This window comes from Gavialis gangeticus, unplaced genomic scaffold, assembly GCF_001723915.1.
Source record: "Gavialis gangeticus isolate Ggan-Ray unplaced genomic scaffold, GavGan_comp1, whole genome shotgun sequence".
Lineage (NCBI taxonomy): Eukaryota > Metazoa > Chordata > Crocodylia > Gavialidae > Gavialis > Gavialis gangeticus.
The window spans coordinates 205,070,278-205,087,586 of record NW_017728992.1 but is presented as its reverse complement, the minus strand read 5'-3'; the positions used below and the strand labels follow the sequence as shown (position 1 = coordinate 205,087,586).

Sequence of the window (17,309 nt, the reverse complement as noted above, 5' to 3'; positions counted from 1 at the left end):
TTTGTGGTCAGTTCTTACCTCTGCAAAAGCTCAGCCAGGTTTATTACCTACAAAGCACGAGCTCATTAACATGCTTGTCCAGAGGGCTACGAGATGTTAGTTCTGAGTCCTTATGATAAGGCAAAGGCATAAATCCTAATTGCTTGTGGCCCCCAAAACCTCATGGAAAGTCCCAAAACATTGCAGTCCTTCTTATACCTGGATCAAGCAGTGCTTTTTACACCAGGTATTTATGTAACAAACCAACCGAATGACTCTAATCCTTCGGTGTGTTCAAGACTCTTTGATACCACCCTTATCCGTCGACCTTAAGGATCCACTTAAACACTCCTGCTGTCTATCACCAGTGGCCCGGTGATGCCAGCCAGCTTTTGAGGCCTGCTTTGCTCAGTGTTTTTAGCAAAGTCTTTATAAAAAGCCCCCTGCACCATGGGACAGGACTAGATGACCTTGTGAGGTCCCTTCCCGCTCTGCTTTCCTATGATGCTATATCAACTGGTCAGTGCTTATATTAATCAGTACTCCAGTCAGGCCTACTCAGACCTTTTCTTTTTCTTTTTTTTTTCCTAATGCATCCTATTTTGAATCTTAATCTTGTTCTCCAGCGTGCCTGCTGCCCCACCTAGCTTAGACTCATCCACAGATTTAATGAGGGGCTGCTCCGTTCCACTGACTGAGTCATTAATGAAGATATCGAACGGTACTGGATGCAGAGCAAGTCCCCGGGTGACTGGCACATCCTCCCAGTATGACATTAAGTCATTAATGGCTTCTTTTTGAACATGATTATCCAACTAATAATGGACTCACCCTTCAGTAATTTCATCTAGATCTTATTTCCTTATTTTCCTGATGAGAACATTGTGGGAGCCGGTGCCAAAAGCCTAACCAAAGTCAAGGCATGTCATATCCGATGCTTTCCCCATCCACAAAGCTCATCAACTTGTTATAGAAGGGCATTAGGTTGGTTAGGTATGAGTTACTCCTGACAAAACCATGTAATATCATAGACAATGAGGGTGGGAAGGGACCTCAGGAGGTCACATCTAGTCTAACCCCCTGCGGGACCAGCCCCGACTACATCAAGCCTTTGCCTACAAGGGTCTTAAAAAGTGCCAAGGATGGAGATCGTTTCTTATCACATTGTAATACTTAAGGTGTTTATAAATCAAATGTTTGATGGTTGCTTCTAGTATCATTTCGCTTCGAGGAACAAGCATTTGGTCGCATTAAACTTGAATGCAGGGGAGATGTAGCCAGGTGGGAGGAAACTCTACAACCTGTTGTTAGTTTGAGCAAAGCATTCCCTGTACCTTGTCCTAAATTTGGTCAGGTGTGAGCTGGGGCCTGTCTCCTGCTGGAATGAATTCCAGGCAAGAAGACTTGCTGCTGAGCCTGCCGTCTTCCCCTGGACCTTAATCAATGTTGAGAAAATTGGCCTCTAATAAGTTGGCCTCTCTCTTTGTCCACAAGCCAGGGAGAATGAATATTATTACTAATGGCCCGATGAGCCTGGGCCTCTGAAGTGCAGAAAGCATCATCTGGATGAAAGGATTAAATTAATCATTTGATGTCATTTTAAATCAAGTCTGTTGGATGGGAACGTATCCCCGGGATTACTACCTCCTGCTTTAAATATAGAACTGTGTTTGTGTCAGTCTTGCCCTTTATATTTAATAGTAGCAGGAGACCCAGCTACACGCGTTCTCTCCCTTTGGTGACATCTGTTCAATAGATTTGTTGTTGATTAAATAAATGCCTGGATTAAAAATTGTGGTCAGGAGTATTATGCAGTAATGCACTTGCTTTTAGGTATGAAGTCTACCTGTAGCATTGCACCATCTTCTGTCTGTTTGTTGTATAATGACACAAAGAGAATGCTTTCTATGGCTGTATTTTTCTTTTAAGGTTCAGGCCAATTACTGCACTTTCCTAATAAAAATGGAATAGCATCATTAATAATAATAACAACCTGGAGGTTTGTAACACACACAGAAAATGTATTTCTTGAACGATGCCTCAACTTCAGCATTGGCAGGTTAATACCGTTTACTGTGGTCAAATCACAAATGGGAAAAAGAAAGCTATTTTTGGAAATTTGCATTAAACTACATTAGGGGTTCTCAACCTTTAGCCTGTGGGCCAGATCCAGCGCATGGTGCTGTGTCATTCAGCCCATAGGACTCCTCTGGGTCCTGAAATTTGGTGGTAGGGGAGTGCTGCCAAGTCTCTGGATCCATGCAGAGCCCCAGGACCTCTGTACTGGATCTGGCACCTGATCCCAGGGTGCAGGGCCTTTGGTGGTCTGGAGATTGGGGAAGGGGCTGTGGCACCAGGCCCCTGACATGCGGGGGGCAGGAGGGGATGGGGCTGACCCCCAGGACCCAATCCTGCTATGTGAACAGAGAGAATGGACAGTGCTAGGACCCCCAGGACCCAATCCTGGGACACACAAGATGGAAAGGGATGGTGCTGGGCCTGGAGGCCCCAATCCTGGTGCACAGGTGGTGGGAGAGGGCAGTGTCAGGTGCCTAGGGCCTGATCTGGCCTGTAGACAGGCTCCGTACCAATCATCCAGCCCACGAGGCCAACAAGTTGAGCACAACTGAACTGCACAGTCACCCAATAGTAACGTTTGCATGCTGCAGAACAGGCATGTGCTGAATACCTTATTACACAAGTACCAGTGCAATGTGTCCCTTACTGTATCCGTCTCATGCTGTCTGTCAGACCGTCCATGGTATCAAATGGATCAACACAGGGGTTCTTTACTCAGGTTTTACCTTGTGCTTCCTTGAGCAAAGCTCCCATCGACATCAGAGGGAGTTTGCCTTAGGCTAGGTCCATGCTAGAAAAGGTTTCCCGGGTTTGCTATACCGGCAAGAAGCTCCCCTAGCATATAGTTTTTGGGGCAAGAGATGGTCTGGTTTTTTGTTTTTCCTTATGCTGCTTCCTCAAGAAAAATACATGATTCCAGCAAAGGCAAAGACATCATCAAGCCCGCATGCCTAATGCGTATTACTGGACCACCAAAATTTTCTATTGTTAGATCTGGCCTCAGTCTTTTAGGCCATGTACTACGAACCCCACTTTCATAGTTTCTAGGATCGGAAGGGACCTGAGCAGATCATCAAGTCCGACCCCCTGCCATGGCAGGAAAGAGCACTGGGGTCAAACGACCCCGGCAAGGTGACTGTCCAGCCTCCTCTTAAAGCCCCCCAGGGTAGGAGCCAGCACCACTTCGCTTGGAAGTTGGTTCCAGATCCTAGCCGCCCTGACCGTGAAGTTGCGCCTCCTGATGTCTAGTCTGAATCTCCCCTCTGCCAGCTTGTGACCGTTATTCCTGGTCACTCCTGGGAGTGCTGGGAGGAACAGGGACTCCGCCAATGTCTGCTGGTCCCCCCTGACTAGTTTGTAACAGGCCACAAGATCCCCCCTCAGCCTTCTCGTGTGGAGGCTGAACAGGTTCAGGTCCCATCGCCTCTCCTCGTAGGGCCTGCCCTGCTGCCCCCTGATCATGCGAGTGGCCTCCTCTGGACCCTCTTGATGCTGTCCACATCCCTCTTGAAGTGCGGTGCCCAGAACTAGACGCAGTACTCCAGCTGCGGCCTGACCAGTGCCGCACAGAGGGGGAGGATCACCTCCTTGGACCTGCTCGAGATGCATCTGTGGATGCAGGACAAGGTGCGGTTGGCCTTCCTGACCGCGTCCCCACATTGCCGACCCATGTTCATCTTGGCATAAACGATGACTCCCAGATCCTTTTCTGCCTCTGTACTTTGATGTGCACTGTAGAAATTAGGGTTGGTTAAGTGAAGTCCTCTGGGTTGTTTCTTAGGTATTGTCTCTGGTATGTAGTCAGGTGTACTTCTGTGTCCAGCAGCAAAACTTCTGGCGCTTCCCCTGGAAGTATTTCTCACCAGGAGCCTGCATAATCTAAGCGCAGCCGGTCCCGTTTGGCACGTGAATGGGAGACGACAGTGAATTTGTGAAAGCTAGATGATGGCAGAGGCTTGTTCTCAGAGCTAGGTTTTAGGCAGGGTGTTTCAATAACATGCAACTACATAAGCTGGATTGCTGCTTAGTATTCAAATGCACTCCATCAAAAAGGCAAAGACAAGTACTATCCATGTTTGTAGTGCAGTGGAGACCTAGTGAATCCCATTCCTCATGTCCCTGCACTGGAGAGCTTGCAGCCTGCCTAAACCAGACAGACACCTAGGGAATGGGAAGGGGAAGCAGAGAGTGGCAAAGTGACATGACCGAGGTCACTCGGTAGATCAGTGACAGGTGCTCAATCTTTTCAGGATTCTTTCCATGGCTTGTACAGCTACATGGGAATCTTCTGTAGTGCCAAGCACTGTAGTTGCCTACCCTTTTCAACATAGCCTCTTCTCCAGTCCCAGGAGGGTGCCCGTGTAGGCCAGAAAACAGCTAGCCAAGTTTGAGTGTGACCGCAAAAAGAAGTATGCCATGGGGCCTTTATTATTCATTTTCATTATACTAGAAACTAGAAGCCAACCGTGCACCCCCCCCTTGTTTTCATGCATGTTGTGCAAGCCATGTCTCCAAAGCGAAGAAGTCTAAGTATAGATCCTCCGGTTATTAGGGTTTCATGTTTACTTTCGAGGTAGCTCCTTGGGAATTGTTCAGCTAATTTGAGGATAACGTTTCCCCCCTACTCGGTCACCAAGACGGCTTCCTGTAATCCTTGCTAAATTGGTTCAGATATTGAATAGGTCTAATGCTGCTGAGATCAGGCAGAACCACAGCCCAAGGGCAAACACAGCTTCTACTTCCTGCAGTTTGCAAATGTTGATTTCTTTCTTTACTTTTGCCTTTTCGGTACAGCAAGAGCGGCTTCAGCTGGACAGGTTGAAGAACCAGCTGTCAGATGCCATCCAACGATACGGAGCTGTACAAAAGGTAGGAGGACGCTTAGCCTGCCTTTCCCTTTGTGATGTGCGCACTTGGGAGGATGTTGACCAGGGCAACTGTGGGCTCTGCTCTGAATCAGACCCACAGTTACTGATTTTTATATAAGTGGAATTGAGAGATTTGGGGATTTTTATTGGTCTCATTTTATTTTTAGGAAACCTTCCCCCCACCCTCGCCATAATTATTTCCACTTATAATTAAGCTTTATTACACCTGACAGTGAAAGTAAGCTGGTAAAACCCCATTTGGGTTTGGGGTTTTTTTGTTTTGTTTTGTTGGGTGTTTTTTAGAGCCACATTTGGGTTTTCAACATTGGGAGGTCGTGTCTTATATATTATACCATATCAGATATCGTATCATATTACATCAAATCATATCCTTTAGTTTTCATTTCCTTCACACAGCTGGCATGGCATAAATGTCATGCCATTGCATTATGTCTGTTGGCTGTCTGTCATGTTAAAACAGAAGTCTTTTCCTTTTTTTTTTGTGCCTCGGGGTTGAGCACACTTTGGAGCACACTCCATCTGCATTGGGCATGTGACTTTGGATTTTATAAAAAAGTGCCAAAATTAGCCATCGCATTTTGTGAATGCCCGGTTGCATCAGGAAGCTGATCTGAATGGCAAATTGCTACTTAACCCACGTCCTGGCTGTCATTCCTTAAGTGCACGTTTTGGTTCTGATAACCTTGTCATGCTTGAAGTTTAAAAGACTTGTAATTTCGGAAGGCTTAACTTCAAGGCCAGTTTTTTCTCTTTACTAAATTACAGGGTTATTTTACTTTCCTATGCATGTATTTTAATTCAATGTGAATGAGCAATGTTTAAGACTACTGCTATATTTTCCCCCAAGTATTTGACCCCTGTTTCCTCCCCCTCTTTCCTTTTTTTCTTTTTTTCTATTACAGAAAATAGCAGAGAAGTCCAAATCTTTGCTTCCCACGGGGCAGAGAAGCAGTAAACAGGTAGGTGTGTGTGTTCAACCTTTGGAGCAGCACATATGAAGAAGGCAGTCTCTCATCCCCTTACTGATGCTGAATGGCGCCTTATTCCCCAAAAAGCCCTCTCATTGAAATCCAAGAGATCGTGCTGTTTGTGTGCCGTTGGGAAGCATGCAGCGCCCTTGGCAGATGGCAACGTTCACAGACTCCTAAAAATAGACAAGTAGAAGATGCGCCAGGTTATCTTGTTCATTCCCCCACCGACACCGAACAGCTCCTCACTGCCTGCTTTCGACTTGCCTGTCCACTCCAGAGTGTCTCCAGGAGTGTTTTCATCCCCATCCCTGTCCTTTGGCCCTTCCTTAGGTTATTTTACAATCTAATCAATTGTACGCATACCTGACACTGAATCTCAGACCTCTAAGGGGTAGTCGCTCGTTCCTCATTATGTAGCCACGATACTTACTGCTTTATATTAATACACACGCACAAAAAGAGCCTGCCCCCAGCTCTAGGAGCTTTGATACCGTATTAAACATTTAGCACCTGGCAAAGTAGGCTGTGGCTTACGAAAGCTTGTGCCTCAATGAATGACGAGGTTTATAAAGTGCCATCCAGCCCCGCCTCCTGCTTAAACATAATGCACTAAAAATAACAAAATCACGGCAGATCCCAAGGAATGTCTCTGATGCTAGGAGCTCAATCCATCCTTGGTATAACTTCATTAGCTGCATTAAAAGATTAACCAGGCCCTCGGATCCTACATGGCAGCATTCAAACTAGGACTTATAATTGATATTGGACGACAGAAGCACTGAACTGCCCTCTTAGCATCAGTGCATATATTTGAAAATGGTAACCTACATTTTCCTTTTAGGGGCTCTTAGGAAAGATCCCAGTATGCTTGTGAGTCCCTGTGTCTTTACTAGTCTACATCTCTTGCCGTTCGGTCCTACCTGTGTCCTAACTGCTCCTTACACCGATGGCATTGATGCTTCTCATTAAGAAGTTCTTGTTCAGGCATTAGCGTCAAGTTGCAAACGGTCCTGCAAATAAGGCAGAAAGCAAAAATGTGCGCCAGAAATCTGTTTTAATTGCCAGGATTTCAATTATTAAGACTCCGTGTCTGACTTCATCGTGACTTACTTCGTGTTGGGGTACTTCTTTAATACCAAATCAAGTTGCCTCATTAAATGTTTGCATTGGTGGCCTGGAGCTTGCAGAGGATCTACTATATTTACTCGATTCTAAGATGAGGTTTTCCACACCCCCTCCCATTTAACATGGGAGGGAGAAGTCCCTTGTCTTAGAAATTAGTAGGGGGTAGTGTGGGGACAGGTGGCCGCTGTGGGTTGGGTTCTTGCCCCTATTCAGGGTTGGGGCATAACAGCAGCTGCTTCTTCCCCACCCCCCCACTCAGCCCATCTACCTGAAGCCTCTTCTCCCTCCTCCTCCCCATCCTCTACCCCCCTTCCCTTTTGCTTTGTGCCAGCAGACTTCATCCACAGTGCATGCTAAGGCACTGAATACGATCCCAGCCTGCACCCATAGCAGTGGCCTGCAGCTTGCACTGCTGCTATGAGGACTGGGCTGAGGCCATGCTCAGTGCCCTGGGCTAGAACGGGGACAGAGTCTGCTGGCACGGAGCAAGGGTAATGGCGGGGGGCGAGGGGGGATGTGGGTAGCAGAGGCTGGGGCGATGGGGAAGGGAGAGCAGAGGCAGGGGGGGAGGAAGGAGAGGGAGCAGAGGCTTGTGGGGGCAGCAGGGGGAAGAAATAGCAGGGGACAGGCACAAGCTGGGAGCAAGCTGCTTGACCTCCCCTGCAGCGGTGGGGAAGATGAATTAAAGACAATCCTCCAATAATTAAATTCTATACATGGACAATTATAATAAATTTATAAATTGTCCATGTATAGAATCTAATTGTCAGCAGGTCCTCTTGAATTCAAGGTCATCTTAGATTTGAATAAATATGGTAGACTACTGTTGCTGTTCTGGTAGATGGTTGTTTCTGCGGGGTGCATTTTTCCCTCCTTATTCCCCAACAAGTGGTGGTAGATAATGAATGATTATTTTTGGCCACAGATGGCATATTCTTATATGTAATTTAGCCAGATTCTGATGACACTGAAGTCAGTGCACAAACTTCCATCATTTTCATTAGGCAATCGGATTGATTCACTGTGACTATAGATGAGGTGGCATGCAAGGTCCTGATTTAAAAAGTTGGGCAAATCTGTCACAGATGATCATAGCTGGAGGATGTAGGAGGAGGAATTTTCTAGGAACAACTAATATTGTAGGAATAAATTAAATATTAAAGGAACACATCTTATAGGAACACATTTTAAATTCTCATAATTAAACCATAATGGGATTCCAAGGGAAGGAGGAACAATATGGAGACCAGAAGAGTCTAGCTAGTTTGCATTGCCCTGAGTAAATGAAAAAGAAAACAGTGTTTAACATGTTTTTAACCTGTTGTTTTAGGCAATGAATAGCCACTGGAATGGAGTATACATAATCAAGAATTTTCTCCCACTACTTTTTTGGTTTGTTTTTTTGGAAAGCATTGATTGTAAAGCTCAAAACTTTTCATGAGTATGCATCAGCTTCAACAGAGTTTTTGCTGGGAAAGGGAACTCAGATCCAGGCTGGAGTTCATGTTAAAAATGGAAGTGCATGTGTTGTGTTACACACGACTTTAAAGTGGCTAATATGTTGATGGTCAGGGCACTTCCCTGGTCCAAATACCTTATCGGGTTCTTATAGAGCTGGAAGGGACTGAACTAAGTTTTCTGTAGCTGCAAGTTGCTTTTCTTCACATTTTACATATGAAAGCTTAATGTTAGTGACTTCTTTCTTCTCTGCATATGACAGGTGGTATTAAAATCTCTTCTTTCTTTGTAGGAATCAGTATCTGTGAGGCCCGTGACCTCGAGATGTACACACACAAATAATCACTTGCTCATCTTTGGTGCCTGCAATATAGATGTGCATGTGCAAATGGAGATAAACTTACGTGTTTGCTTGTGCAATCCCTGATGTACATGTTCACACCTGGTGCATGTAGATTTTAATGTGCACTAAATGAACAATTTGAGCATCAAGATACAGGAGTTTACATTTCTTTGTGCATATCTGGGTCTGCCAATGCTCCTGCTGTGATGTAAACCCAGAGGTCCTGGCTAGAGCGTCTTGCCCCTCTGCTCAGGGTTAACCAATTGCCAGATTTGGGGACAAGAGGGGTTTTTACCCCATGGTCAGGTTGGTACAGATTGTGGGAGTTGCTGCTTTTTTTCTGTAGTGGGGGGAATATAGTCTTTTTTCTGGGATCTCTCGAGCATACTTTTAACAGCCTTTGCACCGGCAGGATGTTGGCCACTGTGGTTCCCCTGCTTTACCTGCAGCAGGTTAGGGTGTTATGTCTTGTGTTGTCAAGGTCGATTGTGTAGCTTTGCTAAGAGGTTAGCTCAGTGCTTCTCAACCTTTTTAGATTCAAGGCACCCCTAGATAGACTCATGACACTCCTCAGGAAATGTCAGCTCTTAGTTTGCACACTGTTGCTTTTCCTTTTCGACAGAAAAAAAAGTAATGGAGTCATTTTTCTATTGCAAAGAACTGAGAAAGACCACAAGTATTTATTCCTGCTTGAAATCTTTGTGTTTATCTTATGAACCATGTTTGTATGTCAAACGGTGCTGATGCGACGTAGCAGCCTGTGGCACCCTTGATAAGACCTCAAGGCACTCCTTGGTGCCCTGGCTGAGAATCTCTGGGTTAGACGATGGATTTGTATAGGATGGCTTGGATGGGATCCTGTCTCAGGCAGGAGTTTGGACTGGATGGCCTCTTGTGGTCCTTTCCAGCCTCCTTTTTCTATAATGCTGTGTTTGCATTGGGCATCTACCAGCACATGTTTGTTTTCTTCCTCCATAGAATATAAAAAGAAATTTTAAAAATATAGAGTTCGCTGTGGTTAATGTAATCTTGGGATTGATTTTTTTCTCCCATCTGCACGGTGGACAAGAATTCAAAGTTATAATTTCCCACGGCAACTTTAACTATTCCATATTGCACATATATTAAGGCATTCAAGTCAGCACCCTGTACAGTAATACAAAATGCTGCATATATTTGGAGGAGCTGATTTATAGTGGCTGCGAGAACTGCAACGTGAATATCCTTGACCCTGGTACAGGTAAAAGCAGAATCAGGATGCTGGCACAAGGTTTATTTTATTTAATCCTCAGTTAATTATAGCAAGTGTAAACACTGATGAATTTCCTATATATAGTCTCCTTCATATTTTCTCTTGGAAAGTTGTTTTCCTTCAGTAACATAAATTTCGATTACTTTGGGGAATTAACTAATTCCTCCATGATCCCTGGTTTGGGAGGAACAATCACATGCACACATATACAAACTGGCCAGTTGTTCCCCAGTTTGATCTTTCAGAAAAAGGGATTGAGGATCAACCCGTTGAATATGAGTCAACAATGTGCAGTTGTCGGGGAAGGGGGGGGAGAGCTAATACAGTCTAAACAATGTATGGGGGCCTTATTTGGCAATCAGAAAGTAGTCCAATCTGCAGTGTGTGTAATTAAACCTTCTAAACTTTGTCTCCTAACTCAACCTCTGTCAGCGCAGGACTATTAGTAGCCATAAAATTGGCCAATTACAAGGCTGATGTTGGAGAAGAGGCATTCTGCTTAACAAAGTAAGACACCTCAATGAGGTGTGAACAGCTGAGAAGAAGCTGATGGGACTCTCAGAGGAACATGATGACAACTATTAATGAGGTGTGGAAATCTGAGAGAGTTTGTTCCTAGATGCATTTGCATCTGCCTACATGACAGTCTGATTCAGGCAAATGGCTGGCGGTGTTTTCATGATTTATAGGACTTGCTGCCTTACCTGCTTGTACAGTGGCATACTGGGAGGTATTACCAGGAGTGTCACAAGAATCGATTCTTCTTCTCTTTTCAGTATTGGTGAGAGTGCATCTTGGCATGCTCTATCCAGATTAGGGTACTGCATATCATGAAAAAGGTGGCCAGAGGACAGCAACAGAAATGAGCTGGAAGTCTAGAAGCCAGGACATAGGAGGAAAGGTCAGAAGAACTGGGAGTGTTTTAGATTGCAGAAGACTGAAGGGGGATTTGATAATAGTCTCCAAGTACAGGAAAGGTTATTACAGAGACAGTGCTACGTAATTGTTTTCTGTCTGTGGTGGGCAGCCTGAGAAGTCATGGGCTTTAAAGGCAACAAGGGAGATTGACTTTAGATACTAAAAAGTTCTCAATTATAAGGGGGGGTTAAGCACTGGAAGAGAAGATTTAGAAAAGTGGTTGCATCTTCATAGCTGGAAACCAAGGGCAGGTTAGGGAAGTATTTTCCTGGGATGGTTGAGACAAGGATGATCCTGCCTCGAGTGGGGATTTGGCTAGATGACCTCCTGAGGTTTCTTTCCAATCCTATGTTTTCTTCTACAATGATATGAACATTCAGTCAAATAATGATGGTTTAGGGAGATGTAAAACTGGTATACATATATAGGTAGATGTATCTAGGTAAACATAAAGCCTGCAAAAACCCCCACCAAATTCAGCAGTGATTCCTTTAAACCAAGATAAAAGGAGAAATATCTCCTTCTCCTTAATTATTACTTCTTCAGCAGCACATCCTTCTACCAAAGGTCGCGTTGGAGGAATATTGCATTGTGGCCTGAAGCAGAAAAAAGAGTGAATTCAAAAGCTGGCTTGTTCTTAAGGATCCCATACGATAAACACATCTCTTCTTCATGGACGCATCATCTTTAATACACCGGCATTTACTCAAACGACCCATAGGGTCTTCAGTGACTGCAATTGGTCATAAACTCTGTGTTATTAAGCAGCAGATACTGGATCCTCTGTACAGACAAACTTTCCAGGCAATCACCAGAAGTATTTGGAATAGGAGAAAGTATAGGTTTGTTATAAGGAATATAGCATTAACTGGGAGTTTGCTACCAAATGGCAACATCCAGACAACTTTTAAAAAGGGGCTAAAAAGGGAATTTTTTTGTGGCGTTTTTAGAAAATACAATGACTATAATTCTGCTGTAATGCCACCCACCTCATTTCCTGTCACCCACTTTGGGGAAAAAAATAATTACTATTGTGGGATATGACAGTTGGCAAAAGATTGTTGTTGTTTCCGGTTTCTTCTGCATGCTGGACCTTACTGTTGAGGGCTGGCAAATTATGTTGCTTAAGCACAAGACACGTAATAACTTTCTATTTACATTAAAGGAGTTTATCTTTGCAAAGTGCACCACTTTAAATAGGCATGGTCCTTGCACAAGATGTGATATCTATTTTTTTCTTACTGTACACGTGTCTACAAGCACATGCCTAGCATTGCCTTTGTAGGGGATTACAAATGAATGTTTTTGGGGTAGCAAGGTCTGATCTCCAGCCTTTATTAGAGAATTACGTGTTGGCTTTGTATGGAATTTATTTTGCACCCACACTGGTCACCTCTGAAAAATCAAAATCTTTCCAGGAGCTGGTAGTTGCCGGTATTTGAAGTACTATAGTTAGGACCCGATCCATTATCCATGCAAGTCAGTCCATTGACTTCTCAAACTATGCCCTTATTTTGTATAGTTAGACTAGGTCGTTACTTTGATTTTGTTGCGTTTATTGGCAAATTGCTATTTATGTCATGCTATTCCCTAGAAGCCACAGCCACAGTCTAGGAGCCTGTTTTCTACATGCTGTACAAACACAAGCTAAAATGTTTTTGTTTTTTTTTTCCCTATAGAGTTTACAATCTAAACTCTGCATAGTGGCTAACGATGGGTTTTTAATTTAACTGCCATGTTTTTGTGGGTTTTCTCCATCTCCTAAATCTTTGTAAGGTTACCCTGTCAAAATGATCTATTCTATGCAATTTGAATCCAGGCTTCCTCTTTTTTGAATAATATGGAGTGTATTTTTTTTTATCTCTGAAATGTAACATTTCTTACAGTTTCACAAGCTGAAAACAAGAAGGGGTCTGCATACAAATGGAACAGATTTGTACTGTGTTATCTAACATCTCATGCTAGCATCGTAATGTTTTAGACTGGCTGGGATATCTTAAGCAATCAAGATTGTTGCTTTGCTGAAAATACATCTTCCATGTATAATGGTAATTGATACATCTGTTCAAGGTTATTCCGTGTGTAGTCATTCCTGTAATGAAGAAACGGATTCTTACAATAATTCAAACTTTTCTTCTGCTCTGTGGGTCTCCCTTAAGAATCCAAACTTCACCAGGGTAAAACTAACAGCAGGTGAGAGAATGAATTACTGACTTGCGAGGGAGGATGCTCCATATATACTAATTCAGATAGACAAAGTGTAGCCCCTTTACCAACCTGATATTTTTTTCTCTCTAATGCTATTAGGAAATGTCACTTAATTATGTTGGTAGTTGTTCAATTATTTGGAAGTTTTCTTTTCTTTTCCTGACTTCTATTTATTTGTCTTTTATTATTCTTTACTCCAGGAAAGAGATCTTGGAGTCATTGTAGACCAAGTCCCAGAATACTAGAACCAAAAGACATTCACTGTAATTTGCAGGATCCAGGTTTAAAACCAACAAGACAAAGTACTTTTTTTTTAACCCAGTTTGTAGTTCCTTTCTGGGACTCATTACCGTGGGAGGTTGTAAAGGTAGGTTCAAAATCCAGGTTCAGAAGGGAACTAGACACATTCATGGATGATAATAGTAGTCGTTGAACAGAAGGGTTTCCTCTGGCATCCTTAAACAAATAGTAGTAGATGCTAGGGAGGGTAATGAATGGGGAGGAAATCACTTTAGGTATTTCTCCCTCTAAATCATCCTCTCTTCCCACTGTTGGAGGGATACTGGGCTAGATGGACTATTGGCCTGCCCCAGTATAGCATTTCTTATGTACCCCAAACCTCATCATTTGTTTTGGAAGCTGAGGTGCATGAGGGAAGTTAAGGGAAGTTTGAATTAGTTCAGTTTTTTCTCCAAGTGCTTTCACATACTTTGGTTTTAATTTTTTTTGCCTCTTTTGGAGGTAGGCAAGGATTTTTTTAATCAAAGGCTTCCAAAGTGGATTATATTATCCTCAGACCTAATTTAATATAACTAGGATCCATCCTTCCAAGGGGTTCAAACTGATAATGCAAGGTCCAAAGCTGTTTTTTTTGTTGTTCTCTCTGCATCCCTCATGGCATACAGGTGGCTTTTGCTGAGAAAATGCCCATGGCTTTTCTTTTTTCCTAAGGATACCAGCATGCTTTATATGCTATTATATATCCATTATTTCCCTTTCAGCGCATACTCCCGCCCCTGTGGAAATGCAGCGATCTTCCTCATGGAAGGCAGAAGCTGGTTACCTGCTGCTACCTTGCAATAGCTAGGAAGTTGAGGAAACAAAGGAGTCATGCAGCAAAACTAGAGGGCACCTGTAGGCTGAGAAAACAGAATTGTTGGGAGGAGATGTGGAGCTTGCTAGGGCCAGCTCCATTATCAGTAACAATGCTTAAGATTTTATACTGTGGTAGCCCCATGGGGTGTCCCGTTAAGCATCATCAGGATTTTCAGCTTGCATCTTGCACTTCAGCTATCAAGCATTTGATGGTTATCCCCATTACAAGGGTGGGATTATTTGAGCGGGCTACAGATAGGCGGGCTGTAAAAACCACATGGCCCCTGAACACTGTACCAGCCTGCTGATACCACAACATCCTGGGTTTGCTTTAGGAATACCCTGCCAGACTCCTATTGGGGCCTGAGCCTGCTTTGCTTGGAAAAGGCTACCAGGAGCTACAGGTGGAGAAGCAGTTGCTGATTTAGCTAGAGACTGCAGCTGACTCTATGCACATGTGAATGAGGCCTACCTGGCTCTGTTTCCGAGTGAGGAAAAAGGTAGAAGTCAAGTGTAGGAGGGGTGGGGAGAGATTCTCACAGACTACCTCAACAGCCTCCTGTCGGAGCTGGTACATACAGGGCACTTCTACACGTGACACTTTAATGTGCATTAGCCTAAGTTATTGTGTATTAAGGGTGCACACCCTTAATGCACATTACAAATGGTGAATTTAGGCTATCTGCATTTAAATTTGATACCTGCATTTGCAGGTATCAAATTTAGATGCACATAGTTAAAGCTAATTCATGCACATATAGATGCATTAAAGCACATTAACACTGTGTGTGGACTGACTGGAGACTAACTTTAGTCTCCAGTCAGTCCACACACAATGTTAATGTGCTTTAACACTTCCATGTGTAGATGCCCCCCAACCCCACTTAATGTGCATTAAGTTAATGCACATTAAATGTAGGCGTGCTTAAATGCACGTGTAGACTCTCCCATAGCCTCCCTGCCCCCATTGCTGAGCCAGGAGTGGAATCTCCAGACAAAGTGAAGGGCAGGTATCTCTGTCCTAGGGGAGGACCCCGACCTCCCTGCTCTCCTATGTAAGCACTCACTTTGCATTCTCCAGTCCTGTGGCTGTTCCTCCGTAGCCCGCGCTGGGGAGGAAGAGCACACAGAAAGAGAGCGCGTGGGAAATGGTAACACCAGGGTTGTGTGGGTGGTTCATTGAGCCATCGAAATGAAATGCCTGCCTGAAAGTACCTCTGTAATAACAGGGAGCATTTAGAGACTAGAGAGTGAGACTTTATATTGTGTCCGCAGGCTCAGGCAGGTAGCAGAACCGCACCAACACTCGCCATCACGAGCCTGGGTCGTTAGCCCTGGCTCTGCAACATTTCTCGTTTGCCTTCGTTAGCTATTTGCTGCATTTCCCCTGCTGCTCCTAAAGGCGAGTATAAGGCATGCTACAAAAACAGATGCAGTGCTACCGGAAAACAAACTGGGAAGTCCCTATTAATGGACGCGCTGCATAGGCGGAGACTTGTGGCCCAGTCTGCCTCCAAACCTTGATGCAGTCTCAAATGCTGCCTCCACTTAAAGGCTGGCCAGTGGCATTTCTCTCTCTGCACAGGATGTACTGGGACCGCATGGCCAGGCAAGCCCAGCTAGGGCTGCCTGCTGTGTGCCAGCAGGTGCCAGAGACGCACGCCATACCCTGTGTGCAGATTATATGGGCCGTCCTGTGCAGTCACAGCCAGAGCCATCGGGTGCGTGCTGACACATGCCAGCCTCTCTTTGTGCACCGCAGCCTACCCGGGCTGTAAATGCAATTCCTCCTGGTGTTGCTGGATGGATGCTGACCGTTGCACTGGAGTAAAACGCATGCAGGCTCCAGTCTTGGAGCTGATGTGTTAATCTTGGTTTCCAGCAAGTGGAGGGTCTCAGTAGCAAGAAAATAAAAACCGAGCTAATTTCTACAGTGGTTGTGCTTGCCTGGATGGTTTTCCGTTCACAACTGCAGCTTTTCCTTGTGTGTTTAATTTTCTCTTCTGAGTGGGCAGATGATAATATAATAGGCAGGCAGTTTATGCCTTGTGAGAGTGGAGGTGGGTTTTTCAGGGTAATGATGATATTTTTTTTAAGTGACATCACACCTTCCCCCTCCTCCCCCTTCTGCATCTAGAAGTTGTGTTGCTGACCATGCAAATGGACTCTTCCCCTCGCAAGGACCGTACATTTACTGGAGAGACAAATGTGAAACCTTGCACTGTGTGTCACCTTGCTCCAAAGTGAATGCAGCGCTATTTAATACATTTAAAACCCCTGTGGAGATGGATTATTGAAAGGAAGGAAATTGTATTCTTCTAAACCCCCTTTGATGGCTGCCTTTATAACATGATTAAAGGTGAATGGCAATAGAATTTTCCCCAGAAGAACACATTTAAAAATAGCTTAACCCTATGTCACTAAGGTAAATAGAAAAGTCCTTGATAACTTGTGCTAATGAACTGAAAGCAAACATGCCCCTTTCAGCTCTGCCGTGGCGGGGTGGGGGGTATTCCTATGATACTAATAGCTATGTTATGGCCGCTTCCCAATTGTAACTATAATTTATTTTCCTCCCATACCCCTATGAAGGAACTCAGTGCCATTATCCCCATTTTAGAGATGGGAAGGCTAGGCTCAGTTCCACAGTGAGTTTTGGTGCATAACCCCCATTGATTTCAACAGGATTCAGGCACCTAAATCCCTCTGTGGATCTGTTTTGGGAACAAGAAAGCCTGGCTTATGTGCTGGCACAGCCCTGGCACATAAGGGTGTGGCTAGTTCCCAGCCTAGAGCTGGGGGTGGATTTGCCAACAACCCCTGGTACGAATGCTCACAGAAAGCAGCTTCTGCTAGCAGCAAGGGATGTGCAAGTTAGATATTAGGAAGAATTTTCTCATGAGGACGGTACTAAAGCACTGGGACAGGTCACCCAGAGAGGTGACAAAATCTCCAACCATTGGATGTATTTCAGACCTGGGTAGACAAAGCCG

The 17,309-nt window shown here is 44.4% G+C and overlaps 1 protein-coding gene across 2 annotated transcripts in view; it reads left to right on the top strand.

The window, feature by feature from the left end:
- TSNARE1 (t-SNARE domain containing 1) overlaps nt 1-17,309 on the top strand; it is a 1,046,259-nt gene that overhangs the window by 542,104 nt on the left and 486,846 nt on the right. For both annotated transcript variants that reach the window (XM_019528236.1, XM_019528235.1), the window contains exons 7-8: nt 4,852-4,926; nt 5,849-5,905. In XM_019528236.1, the coding sequence (XP_019383781.1) occupies nt 4,852-4,926; nt 5,849-5,905 (132 nt within the window). The remainder of the gene's footprint in view (nt 1-4,851; nt 4,927-5,848; nt 5,906-17,309) is intronic.